The sequence below is a fragment of the Nanorana parkeri genome, unplaced genomic scaffold (genome assembly GCF_000935625.1).
Source record: "Nanorana parkeri isolate BGI_ZX_2015 unplaced genomic scaffold, ASM93562v1 scaffold1330, whole genome shotgun sequence".
Lineage (NCBI taxonomy): Eukaryota > Metazoa > Chordata > Amphibia > Anura > Dicroglossidae > Nanorana > Nanorana parkeri.
This window is the reverse complement of record NW_017307598.1, coordinates 224260-238606: the sequence shown is the minus strand read 5'-3', so window position 1 is coordinate 238606 and position 14347 is coordinate 224260. Positions and strand designations below refer to the sequence as shown.

Here is a 14347-nt window from a genome sequence, read left to right as displayed (position 1 = left end):
ATGCCCCAGTACTAACCTTAATTTATAGCCCCAGGAAATCCCCATCCAGGTCCAGTTATATGGACCAGTCTGCTGAAGCTCCTCTGCATGGCAGTCTTCGGCCGGTCTTGATGCTGTTCCTCTTGTGGACATCTTCATGGCAGCATTGTAATCAGTGCGGGGCCAGATTTCTCCTCATAAGGATGGGACTTGGGTGCTGCTTGAATATCAGGCCACATTCCTGTGCTGAAAACTCGAGGACTGGGATGCCCACTGTTGTGGGAACACAGATTAAGGGAAGTATTACTGCAAGAGAAAATCTTTAGGTGGCCGAAATTCAGCTTTCGCTGGGCTTTTCCCCATAGTTCTCCTAAGGGTAACGGGAGGACACAAACTAGCATCCTCCCGTCACCCTAAGCTCGCCACCGATCGCGGTATACTGAGACGCCGCAGCTGAAGCGGATCCCGACAATTATGTCTGGATCCGCCCAACTGCGTGAGTGACAGCTGGCTCTGCCTATCTAGAGGCAGAGCCAGCTGTACCCGCCCCCTCCCCCGTCCGTTCCGCCAGTCAGCGCTGGCGGATCGGAGCGGGGAGGGGGGAATCCAGCCCCTGTCACGGCAGAGAGCTGTGACAGGATCGAAAGGTGAGCGAACGCCGGTATGTGTTCGCTCACCTCCAGATCTACTGAGCCGACCTGTGACAGTCTCATTGTCACAGGTCGGCTAGAACTATGAGGTGAGTGAAAAGCACCCCCCCTCCCCCCTCATAGTTCTCATTTAAGACAAAATGGGGCCACAGGCAAAAGATAATGTGGGTCCCCGTATGCTAGAATTTTTTGCTGGGTTTTAGGAGCGACTCAACAGAATGTAGGCCTCAAGCCTATACAAAACATGAAGTCTAAAAGTGACACTAAACTTAGGAGTTATACCTTGAGGTCTGGACTTGGGTGATCCCAGGACCGCGCGATCACGTGCGGTTTCACACAGCGGTTGCCGCGTGGCCCCATTGATTACAGTGGGGATTACATCAGCACGGCAATCGCTGAAAAAAGGTACATGTACCTTTCTTCGTGACACACACCAGCGTTTTTTCCAGCCGAGATCATGAACAATTGCACGGGCGGAAGCGTGGCGGGAAACCGTACGATCTGCCTGGCACGACTGGGGTGCCATTGGAAAAGAATGGCACCACCAGCGCGATCAGTAGTGGTGTGCAATTCCATGACTACGTGGTTTCTTGTATGATTGCCGTGTGGTCACAGAAGAAAGGTTGAAAAAATGTTTTACATGTAAATAAAAATAGTAAAATTTTAAAATAAAAAAAGATTTTTTTAAAAATAAAAAAAAATAATAATAAAAAAAAATTGTTTATAGCTATCTCTGCCCAACTGTTTCCTATTGGCCGTGGAGCTGCTAGAATCTTCTAACAGGTCCCAGCCAATGAATAACAACTGGGCGGAGCTGGCCGTGACATCACGGCCGGCTCTGCCCAATTATAGTTATGGTTTAATGACAGTTCAGGGTCCCCAGGTCATTTGGGGACGCTGAGCTGTCTGAGCTGTCATTACAACTGGACAACTGGCCGGAGATCACGTCTGGCTCCGCCCCGCTGTCATTTGCGGGGCAAAAGGCCGTCCCCCCTCCCCCGCTTCCGCTGTCACTTTGGCTCAGTCGAGCCGAAGCATATGCCTCCTATAGTGAATAGCCCGTACAGCAGCCCTTCGGTTTGACTGAACCTAAGGGCTCCCGCCTCATCAGGAGAGAGGAGGGGACCCGGCGGAATACCTTATCCCGCCGGGTAACTGTCTCCTCCTCTCGGAATACGGCCGCGCATGCGCGGTGACGTCTCGGCGGGGGGACACTCGGACACCGCTCCGGGTGTCACCCAGCCTCGGGACGCCGCTGCCTTTAAGTTTCAGTTTTATTTACTGTTTGTTATCAAAATGCAAAAGGCAGAATGGAACCATCCACCTGGCAAGAGGTGACGTGAATCTTCAAAGCAGAGACAAAAGAGAAGTGATGAATGTGATATGAATAGTGTTTTATTGTCATCGCTTCTTTCTCTTCTGTATGGCAGGAATTCGGTACTTGCCTGAAGAAGCTATTCATTTTACCAAGTGCTCACCAACTTCCGATGAGTGCCCTAAGGATTCCTCTTGTGTAGAAACCAAGCGTGGATACTACTGTGCTTGCGATAACGACTTCTACAATGACAGAGACTGGCTGACGATAACTTACCCTGGAGGACAGTGTTCTGGTAATTTGATGTCTTCTACCAACTGATGGTTTTGCATTTAATGGGGAATTCTACTGGTTTGAGCTCAATGTTATTTTAACTGCAGAGCCAGCTGTGCCCGCCCCTCCCCCGTCCGCCCCCTCCCCCGTCAGTCAGCGCTGGAGGATCGAGAAGTGAGCGAACGCCGGTATGTGTTTCAGGCATGGTGGGTAGTAAGAGAAGGAGTGTCTGACAATTATGTCTGGATCCGCCCAGCTGCGTGAGTGACAGCTGGCTCTGCCTATCTAGCTGTACAAAATGCTGTGGGTGCTGAGAGAAAAGGGCAGCAGGTATGGCGCAGGAAGGGGTTTTAGTTGCAAGTGCAGTGAAGGCTGTTGGAGAGTGTTGGGTAATATTGAGGGGGGATGACTGACATTGTAGGGAGGAGGTTAGGGGATAGTGTGAGGGGGCTGGCTGACATTGTATATGGGAGTGTTTAGTGATTGCAGGGGAGCTGGTTGACATTGTAGCACGGGTTAGGTGATTTTTTTCGGGGGCTGGATGACAATGCGGGTGGGGGGGGGGGGGGGGGGGTGGGGGGGGGAGGGGGGGGGGGGGGGGGGGGGGGGTTGACTTTGGCAGGCTACCTGCCTGCCAAGTTCTTTACTGGGAATATATATAACAAAACCAAGAAAAATTGCAACATCAGCGCTATATTCCAACTACTGCGGTCACTGGAGCCACCAAGGCTGCCCTTAGCCTTGTTAGAGCGGTAGGTAGCACATCAGTCTCATAATCTGAAGGTCATGAGTTTGATCCTCACACGGGGCACTCTTCCTTACAATATTTTGCTGGCTTTTAACCCTGGTCAACCTACCTTCATCTCTAAGACCTTCCATCAACTTATAAGGTTGGCAACCTATCTGTCAAGTTCTTTACTGGGAAACTACGTAACAAAACCAAGAACAATCAAAACATTGCTGATATATTCCAAGTGCTACTGCCACCGGAGCCACCAGAGTACATTTCTGCTCTTGGCTTTACGCCCTCTGTCCCGTTAGCGCATTAGGTAGCACGTCAATCTCATAATATGAAGGTAATAAGTATGATCCTCAGGCTCACACCGGGTGCCACAAGTGCATTTATCTGCCCTTGGCCTCATTAGAGCCGTAGGTAGAGCGTCAGTCTCATAATCTGAAGGTTGTGAGCTTGAACCTTATAGGGGGCACTCTTCTTTACATGACTTTTAGTCCTGATCAACGAAGCTTTCATCCCGGGAACAGCGCACTTCATCAGCCCGCAAGGATGGTTCACTTAACAGCAACAGGCACCCTTATCGGTCTATGGTTCTTTTCTCTCCACCATATTCCCTTCGTGTTTAAATCCATATCCTTGCATTTGACACAACTTGCCATTTATAATGTCTACTCACCCATTGGAAGGACATATGTGTTTTTTTATTTCTTCTATGTGGCATGCTTCACTCAGTTTCATGCCTTGGAATGATAAAGCACGAAGTATTCCCCCCTGCATGATTTTTGGAAGTCAAAACTGAATATGATGTAAGAAACAAATGCTAAATATTAGGGATGCACAGATACCAAGAACCATACTCGGTACATGTACCGATACTTATGAGCTCCAAGACTAGACTAGAGAAAGATTCAAAAGTTAGGAGGCCGCTGTCATGTGTAAGGAGCACACGGAGCTCCCGGGATTTGTACATCTCTGTTATAATGTACGATTTTGTTTCTATAAACATATATAAAGGGATGCACCGATACCAGTTTTGCGAGTACGAGTACTGATACATTTTTGTTTATTGTCATGTGACAGTTTTTCTAAAACAATACAGACCAATGATTTCAGGAAACTGGTGGAGCGCCAGAGCCCGGTCCCAGCTGCAACCACTGCAACCCTGGTAGTTCTCATGAAAATGCCAAGTATCGGCACTGGCAGGGCCGGATTTCCCACAAGGCCAACCAAGGCCTGGCCTTGGGGCAGCAGGGAGTAGAGGGGCAGCAGGGGTGTGGAATTCCTATCACCCGACGCCCAGGGTATGCAGTTCCAGGTGCCGGGCGGGTTGTTGTTTTCTACATTTAGCCCGGCTTTTGGCAAGCAGGGCTAAATGTACAGCGGGGGAAGCCGCCGCTTGTTTTGTACAAGTGATCCCGGAAATGTCGCTGAGATCACTTGTATGCAGCCTGCAGGTACATTCTCCATGGGGGGAGGTTGACTGGTTGGGGTGCGCATTGAGGAACCTGGCCTTGGGGCAGCAGAGAGACTAAATCCGGCCCTGGACACTGGTATCTGAAAAGTATCGGTGCATCCCTACTAAATATTATTACAGAATGTTCAGACAGCTCCGTCTCTTCTGCTGCTTTACTGAGTATTGGCCGGTTATTGATAAAGTTGGCCAAGGATCATATTGTTTCTGTCCGTTTAGATTTGAGCCTCAAGTCATTCCTGTCACCATAAGGGAGTGGACAGTTCAGGGTGAGTCAATGATTGACGAGAAGGGGGACATTAAATACATCGGTTTAATGAGCACTACACAACACTAGCTATGAACATACTGGTTTATTTTGAGGGGATGTTGTAGAATGTGCTCTGATTTGGGGGTGCATTAAATAACTGATGAACAACTGAATCTTAAATAAGTGTCGGGTTTATTTACAAATAGGGATATATATACATTCTAATTACAATTAAGGGAATCTGAAAGGGGAATTTGGATAGGAATTGAGGGTAAGGATCCTACAGCTAGCTACACCATTCTCTCACTCTCAGTCACACATGCCATGGGTTTTTCTCTGTTCTCAGGACACGCCTCTCCAGCAGGTCTCAGCGAATCACATTCTTGATTGCAGAGTTCAGAAAGACTTGTCTTGTCCAAAGGTCTTGCTGGTGAGCTAGATTAGTGTCACACAGGAAGAAGGTTCCATCATATGCCCCTGCCCCCATCCCAGCATATATGCCTTGCTGACACAGGTGTGGGCAGTAAATACCAGCAGGGGGTCGGGCTTGCCCCAGGACATGACAGTCCAGCAGATCTCCTTTGATCAGTGTCCAGCCCCAGGAACCCTTTGATGGTCTTCATTCGCATATCAAACAGCCACGGGCAGTTCACGATATCAAAGAACCTTTCCATCAAAGATGTATCATAGATGTCAATTTTTTTAGGTTCCAACAGACGTCTCTCCCCCAGTTCAGGCGCTGAAGTGAGAGCAGGATGGATGTGCCCATACCAGTGAGATTTGGACAATAACAGGGAGAGGTGAGGGTAAGCCCTGGCCCCAGAGTGCAGGGCTTGGACGAATCGTCATGCAGCGAGAGACTAGTCATGTGTTAGAAGGTGCCAGAGTAAGACGTCCTTGGGATGCAATTAAACACATTTATATATGTATGGCCACCAGCTTTACCTTCTGTTCAAGAGTCACCATGGTTTTCATGACACCACTGAATCCATCACACTGTAGACTTGGGCGCCGTCAAAAAATTTGTTTAGTTTCGGAATATGCGTTATTTCGTAATTCGTGTCCGAAACTCAATTCGGATTCGTACGAAATACGAATTTTTGTTAGTTTCGGCACATTTTCGTAACTTTACGAACATTCGTTATGATGAAGTCAAAAAGCAAAAATACCTTTGTTAATATTGGAGTTGATGGTAGTTGGTTTTTTTATCTGAAATACGAAATTCCGTTAACGGATTTCGGATCCGAATTTCGTATTTCGGATTAAAAGAAAAAAACTACCATCGACTCCAATATTAACAAAGGTATTTTGCTTTTTAACTTCATCATAACAAATGTTCGTAACGGAACGAAAATCCGTTAACGGAATTTCGTATTTCCTGCCTGTATTGTAATGCAACCCTCAGCAGCAGAAGAGAACCTCTGATTGGTCAACCAAACGAATTACGAATTCCGTTAACGGATTTCGGATCCGAATTTCGTATTAAAAAAAAAACTCATCAACTCCAATATATTAACAAAGGTATTTTGCTTTTTAACTTCATCATAACGACTGTTCGTAACGTAACGAAATTCCGTTAACGGAATTTCGTATTTCCTGCCTGTGTATTGTAATGCAATACAGCAGCGGATCCGAATTTCGTATTTCGTATTAAACAAAAAATCTTGTCATGTTGTTCAACCTCATTTACAGGGGTAATATTAATTCCCGTTCAAAAGAAATTCGGATCCGAAATTCGTTAACGGAATTTCGTATTTCGGATATAATTCGGAAACTTCCATTCGGATTTCGGATGCTTCCGAATTTACGAATTTCAGGAAAATTCGTACGAATTTCGATTCGTAACCAAACGAATCGCACATGTCTATCACACTGACATTGTTTTTGTATCCATTTCACTTACCAGCAATCTGTAAAGAAGAAAGCAGCTCTCCTTGTGTCTGTAAAGCCGGATTCATGAAGAAGAAAAATGACAAAGACCTCTTCTTTTGTACAGGTGAGGTATTGCTGTGCCGAAGAGATATATTTCTCTGAGCTAGGAGGCTTGTCTAAGCTTAGCTGGTCTTCCCGATTGGTAATGGTAGATTAGATTTAGGAAAACCATTTCGGAACGGGCATTTGTAAGAATCTGCTTTTTTTTTAAGTTGCTATAATGGAACGGCCTTACCTTTCAGAGATAGCTGTGCGTGCTGTTATTTACTCGTCTTCTCAGCATTCTACTTTGACTGACATTTATTCCGACAGGCAATGCAGTGCCGAAATTGATTTTATACCATTTTTCGGGGACACATAGAGCTTTCTTTTGATGGTATTTAATCACCACTGGGGGGGAGGGGGGGGGGTTATTTTTTTACTATATAAAGAAAAAATTATGGAAAATAAAATCAAAACTGTTTCCCCTACGTTATGTTATTAAACATTTATTATTACCCAATTTTTTGGTAAAATATAAAAGGCGGGGTCACCTTGGGAAAATAGACACCAAACATGTCAAGCTTTAAAATTACGCGCACCCAGGAAATAGCAAAAAACTACCATACCCAAAATAGGCCATAGGCGACGCTTTAAAAGCTTTTACCGCTCATCAGTTTAGTGTTATCAGTGATTGATGGATCATCGAGAATTATTGCTCGCACTCCGCCCCCTATGTGAGAGCAAATATAGAGTGATAGGTCCTCTTTATGGACACATTAGGGTTCTATTGGACCCCTAATGTCACCTAGGGGGACCCCCCAAAGAAGATGATTAAGCACAGATCTGTTTCATCGGCTTCTTGTCTTGATATAGCAGCCAGAGACATGACAGCTGAAGGTGGAAGTGATGTACCCTGTTTCCCCGAAAATAAGACCTACCCCGAAATTAAGACCCAGTTGTGACCTTTCCCAAGGCCGGTGGTGGCATAAGGGGGAACTTGAAGAGCCGCGGGAGAGAATCAGCGGTGCCAACAAAGCCAGCGCTAGAGGAAGCGAGGCTGCACCGGAGGGAGAAGAGCCGCATGAGCCGATGTTTCCTCTATAGCGCCGGCTCGTGTCGCAGGTGGAGTGATACCAAATGCACTCCACCTGTGAGGAATCCATAGTGAAAGTGCGCTTCCCTCATTCTGGTTACCAAATTGCTCTTGGAAAGGTATGGCAACCTGTATTGCCCTGATCACCCTATTCTTAACTTTGCCATTTTGGATTATTTAATTTGGATTTGCATTAACTTTGGATTGTTATACATTAAAAAAAATAAGACCTACCCCGAAAATAAGACCTAGTGTGTTTTATTGAGCCAAAAAAAATATAAGACAGTGTCTTATTTTCAGGGACACACGGTATTACACATCACTTCTACATTCAAAGATCTGAGAGATCAGCAAGTGGAAAAATGCTAATCTCCCTCCAATCTCAGTACCGGCAGCCAATCACACGAGGGACAGCTGAGCCAGGGATAGCCAGCAGTGGTGGTGGAGCGGGGGGGGAAACACTTTTCGGCACCATACAAGCGTTGGGTGGCTGTAGCTGTTAACTGATGTTTAGAACATTGGCACTCCGTTCACATTGAGCGATTTATCGCGCGGTAATTCCCGCGATATCGCGGCAATTTACCGCGCGATATCCCTCTCCAATGCAAGGCAATGGGGCAAAGGGTCCTGCTGTCGCGGGTCGTGCGTCGCTACAGCAGGACCCTTTTTGGAGCAGATTTTGCCACGATTCCATACTTTGCAATGCAAGCATTTGCGCGATATCGCGCAAAATGCAAATCGCGCAGTGTGAATGGGGCCTTACTGTGGTCTGTTCACGCATGCCCACAGTAAGGCACCCAGGGCCGGATTTGCCGCAGGGCCATCCGAGGCCCGGCCTCAGGGCAGCAGGGAGTAGAGGGGCAGCAGGGATGTGGAATTCCTATCTCCCGATGCCCGGGCGGGTAGTTGTTTTCTACATTTAGCCCGGCTTTGGGCAAGCAGAGCTAAATATACAGCGATCTTGGTGACATTGTATGCAGCCTGCAGGTCTGCCATGGGGGGGGGTTGGTGTGTAGGGGGGAGCATTGAGGAACCTGGCCTTGGGGCAGCAGAGAGACTAAATCCGGCCCTGAAGGCACTTGCCATCCTTCCGTTTATTTACAATGGGCGGACGGCAAGTAGTTAGGGGTTGGAGTGGTTGCAGTTGATGACGACTCTAGTCCCCTGTAAAGTCTGCAGTGATGACTTCAGAGGCACAAGAGGAGTCTTCGGGATCTTGTCATCATTACACACGGCTCATGAAGAGATCATCAGGGTGGACCCCCATCACATTTGTGCTATGGGGCCCTGTGATCTGTAGGTAAGGCCCTGCACAAGGTAATTTGTATTCAGAACCACGGCCTGTAAGTTTCATAGTGTAGGGCCCTCCTTACCATCTTGTCTTGATTGCGATTGTAATGTCTTCCTTATATTGTAAAGAGCTGCGCAAACTGTTGGCGCCATATAAATCCTGTATAATAATAATAATAGCGAGGACCCTAAAACCGAATTTCACTAAAAACATTTTGTTTTCATGCAGATAAATGTACAGACGATGAGGATTGTCCTGGGGGTGCCAGCTGTCAAAACCAAGTTTGTTACTGTCCACCCCAACAGTGCGATTCAAAATATTTGCCAGCGTGCGTTAGGAAGATACGACTGAATGGGAAATGCACAGGTAACAAAAATTACATGACGTCACTTGTAAACGGTAACAGTAAATGTTCATTTTCAGTAGATGTTATGTAGCGATGAGGAAGGGCTAAAACAACATACCCATCACCATGTCACAGCTGGGGGATGGCGGTTTGGATCCTTGGAGGCAGTGTTCAGTGGGTACATATCTGGACGGGGGACCCATCCGTGGTGTGGGTGTCCTCCAGTAGTCGGACGGTCAGATTGGTATGACCGGTAAATATTGGACCAACGTGGGTCTGCGGGCAATCTAGTTACGTCCCCGAGGCGGTGTATGGCGGCTGGGGGCATTCAGTGACAGGAAAGGTGCCCGCATGATACTGGTCCAGTTATAGAGTACGATTGCCTTCAAGGACCTTGAAACCAAACTAGTTGGTACAGGTGTTTGGTTGTTAATATTGTTATTATGGTTATTTATAATGTTATTTATAAGTGTTTTTAATAAATAGAGTCATGTATTTTCTTATGGATATTTATCACTTTATTACATCTCACACTTATGGGATCGTTTACACCAAGCGAGGAGCAGAGCGGTTGCAGACCGGATCAGAACTGCGTCCAATGTATTCCGATGGTATTTTGGGCTCTAGTTCACACTGCAGCGCTCAGTTCCAGAGCAGGTAGAAAAACTGCAGCAAGCCCTATTTTACCGCCTCTGGAATGCACCAAAACGCATGCAAGCGCATCAAAAACACATGCAAACGCCCCGGAAAGCACCGAAAGCCCATTTTAGATCAAAAAAAAATGTATTTATTTATTTTTACAAAAACGGCTCGGAATGCGGCAAAAATGCGGCAAAACACACTGCCCTGCATGTGCAGAAACTCATACAGATCTAGTCAGTGCAGGTGCTAGGATTCTTGCCTAACCCCCCGAACCCACCCCCCCCCCCCCGACCCCCTGTAGCGCTGGGCCAGCTTGCGCTATGTTTTGGTTTTTTTCACTTACCTTCGGCGCAGAAGAGCAGCGGCGAGTCAGCGCTGGTCTGGTGGGAGGAGCTTCAGGTGGGGGTCCTAATTTAGCTGGCCGGCGACTGCATGAGGTGCCGCGCGTGTCGGGATCCTCTGGCAGTGGCCGGCCAACTAAATTAGGACCCCCACCTGGAGCTCCTCCCACCGGACCAGCGCTGACTCGCCGCTGCTCTCCCGCACCGAAGGTAAGGGGAAAAAACAAACAAACATAGCGCAAACATCGGGGCATTTTGGCAAGTACAAGTACTTGTCAAAATGCCCTGTTTTTTCCGCCCTCACCCTGCAGCCCCCCTCAGGTGGCCGCCTGACTTGCCTTGTGGTAGCGCCGGGCCTGGATCTAGTCTGCATTTGGTGTGAGCCCTCAGTGTAGTGGTTTCTGAGAAAACTGCATCAAAGACACAATTCCTTAGATTTGTATCACATTTTATATAGATCAATGAACTCGAGCGCAATGTCATTTGGATTTCATTGAGCTCATTTGTGTGTCTCCCATACAAATTGAACACAGCAGCCGGGTGTACCACTATCCCCATAGCGCAGGTCCATTTGAACATATGGTCTTTTAATTTACAATTTCATTAACCCTAATTAGTGAATGGGTTGGGGATACAAGTTCCCCTTACTCATTCACAAGGGGCGGCGGCATCTGGCTGCCCCTTTATTAAAAGGGTACCCTGATGTGAATAAGCCCCCTGGCCGCACCCCCAAAACCAACGCCTCAGGGCTCGTGGGAAAGAGGCCCTTGTTCCCATCGGCACAGGGACAAGGTGCTTTTGCAGGGGCGACCCTCCCAGTGCCGAGGGTATGTGGCCTGGTGTGGGAGGGAGGGGGAGGCTACTCCCTCGTTGTCCCCCCTTTCCTGCCCTGCCAGGCCTATGCTCAGGTCAAGGGTCTGGTTGGGAATTTTAGGGGGGACCCCACGTTTTTTCCCCCCATTTTTGGGGGTGGGATTCCTCCTTAAAATTCCCACCAGACCTTAAGGGCCTGGCATGACTTGGAGGGGGAACCCCACACACTTTTTTTTACATGGGGTCCCTCCTCAATATTCCTACCAGACCTTAAGGGTCTGGTATGACTTTTAGGGGGAACCCCACATTTTTTTTTCTGTTTTTTTTAAATGGGGTCCCTCCTAACATTCCTACCAGACCTAAAAGCTTGCCCATATTGGTGCAATTCTTCATCTGTTTGGAATGAACATTTTGTCTCATCCACAGTGATAAACCGGTCTCAGAATTGTGAAATTCTGTAGCAGTTGGTTGCCCAGGATTCCAGGCCCCGGGGTCACATATACACAGAAAAACTGTCCCTCAGACTTGGATAAATGAGAGACGACCTGATTTATGGCCATTTGTATCACTTATCTACTTAATAAATATCCTCTTTGGAACAAAACCAGTTTTTTCGTGCTATGTAAAATTGAAATTGGTAAATTTGCGGCACCAAGTGACAATTTCCGTAAAATTGTGTAAATTGCTCCTATTGTTAACAGCAGTTTGCAATTGGCTAACCTTTTGAGGGTTCTTTTAATATTATGGTATATATTTTATATGCACAGCAACTCTATTCAGGAAGCGCTGATGTCCAATGAAACAAAGTCTTTGTGTATTATCAGTTTAGGAAATTGTTACCCTTTAAAATCTTTATTCCTCAGCCCCGAGCAACAGTACAACGCCACCAACGCAAATGACACCAAGTGTGGAGATCAGTACAACAACAGCAACAATACACAGTACACCTTGGAGAACCTTCACCGTCCCGACGCCACAAATGTCACAGCCAGGTGAGCCATTCACTAGGACGTACTGTACATGGATATAAAAGTTCAGAAATGTTTCGTATGGAAGAATTTGTATCTGATATCATTATATAAATAATCTCACCTGAGTACATAGTGTAGCACCAGTAGAAAGACTTTCGTTAGAAACATATGCAAATAATTCCTATTTACTGGAAGAAAGGTCTTCTGGGTAATGCCATGCTTAAAGCAAGCCTAACAGAACAGCCAGACATGGAATGGTGAGGTGGATTAGAAGAAGGCACCTACTTAATAAGTGAGAAACATAGTAAAGTCGTTTTAAATTGAAGGTATTTGCATTACAGACCTCAGATAAAAGAGGTTTTCCCTCAGTCACCATAGTCTACAAGGTAGTTACTGGCCAGTGGTTGCCATACACCGGACCCTGCAATAATATCACTGCAAGCTAGAAAAAAGGCGCCTCTCTATGCAGGGGGTGTGATGTAACAGGCACTATTGGGCGGAGTGACCTTCTTTATGATCAATACCTGTATAGGCCCAGCCATGACATCACTATGAGGAACAGCACTGGACAGTTGTAAGTGACAACTATACACCACTGATAGGACATCATTTCCTACTGACCGATGACACAGGGTCACCATTCCTGCCATTCTTCAACTGACACAAGAACATCATTCCTCCCACCCTTCCACTGACCACTGGCACAGGTGCACCATTCTTCCCACTGACAAAGGTGCACCAAACATTGTGGAAGACATTCCTCCCACTGACACAGGTGCACCATTCTTCCCCACTAACACAGGTGCACATTGCTCCCACTGACACAGGTGCACCATTCCTCCCACTGGCACAGGTGCACCATTCCTCCCACTGACACAGGTGCACCATTCCTCCCACTGGCAGAGGTGCACCATTCCTCCCACTGACACAGGTGCACCATTCCTCCCACTGGCAGAGGTGCACCATTCCTCTCAATGGCACAGGGGCACCATTCCTCCCACTGACACATGTGCACCATTCCTCTCACTGGCACAGGTGGACCATTCCTCCCACTGGCACAGGTGCACCATTCCTCCCAATGGCACAGGTGCACCATTCCTCCCACTGACACAGGTGCACCATTCCTTTCACTGGCACAGGTGCACCATTCCTCCCACTGACACAGGTGGACCATTCCTCCAACTGAAACAGGTGCACCATTCCTCCCACTGACACAGGTGCACCATTCCTCCCACTGACACAGGTGCACAATTCCTCCCACTGACACAGGTGCACCATTCCTCCCACTGGCACAGGTGCACCATTCCTCTCACTGGCACAGTTGCACCATTCCTCCCCCTGGCACAGGTGCACCATTCCTCTCACTGGCACAGGTGCACCATTCCTCCCACTGACACAGGTGCACCATTCCTCCCCCTGGCACAGGTGCACCATTCCTCTCACTGGCACAAGTGCACCATTCCTCCCCCTGGCACAGGTGCACCATTCCTCTCACTGGCACATGGGCACAATTCCTCCCACTGGCAAAGGTGCACCATTCCTCCCCCTGGCACAGGTGCACCATTCCTCCCACTGACACAGGTGCACCATTCCTCCCACTGACACAGGTGCACCATTCCTCCCACTGGCACATGGGCACCATTCCTCCCACTGGCAAAGGTGCACCATTCTTCCCACTGGCACATGGGCACCATTCCTCTCACTGGCACATGGGCACCATTCTTCCCACTGGCACATGGGCACCATTCTTCCCACTGGCACATGGGCACCATTCTTCCCACTGGCACATGGGCACCATTCCTCTTAGTGGCACATGGGCACCATTTCTCCCACTGACCTCTGACAGAGAATCATGTTCCCACTGATGGCACGCTCCCACTGAAAAGCTGACACGGGTACATTTTTACTCCCACTGACACTGGGGCATTTTTTTTACTCCTGCTGACCCAGGTATTTAACTCTGTTCTGCAATGCCTATTCATTTTTGTACTTCTACTGACTACAGTCTGACCACCAAACATTGTGGAAGACAGAGTACTGGCCCCTTTTTATTAAACCGGGGACCCCTGAGATACAGCCTAATTTTAAAGGGCCAAAAATCCCCCACTTAAAAAAAAGGGTTTAGTATAGCGGGCAGAGCCATGTAATACATTCCTTTATGTCCCTGTGACCAGCTGCACATCCAGAGCCATTGGCAGAACAACGAGACACAGTATGGTGAGGTGGGCTAAAAGAAACCAAAAAGCCAGGTAGGCCTGTAAG

The 14347-nt window shown here is 47.6% G+C and overlaps 1 protein-coding gene across 1 annotated transcript in view; it reads left to right on the top strand.

Annotated features, from left to right (window-relative positions):
* The window catches only part of LOC108797746 (adhesion G protein-coupled receptor E3-like), a 43334-nt gene that overhangs the window by 4922 nt on the left and 24065 nt on the right, over nucleotides 1–14347 (top strand). Inside the window, exons 3-6 of the mRNA XM_018569399.1 lie at nucleotides 2060–2239; nucleotides 9201–9338; nucleotides 9454–9571; nucleotides 11978–12106. Of these exons, the coding sequence (XP_018424901.1) occupies nucleotides 2060–2239; nucleotides 9201–9338; nucleotides 9454–9571; nucleotides 11978–12106 (565 nt within the window). The remainder of the gene's footprint in view (nucleotides 1–2059; nucleotides 2240–9200; nucleotides 9339–9453; nucleotides 9572–11977; nucleotides 12107–14347) is intronic.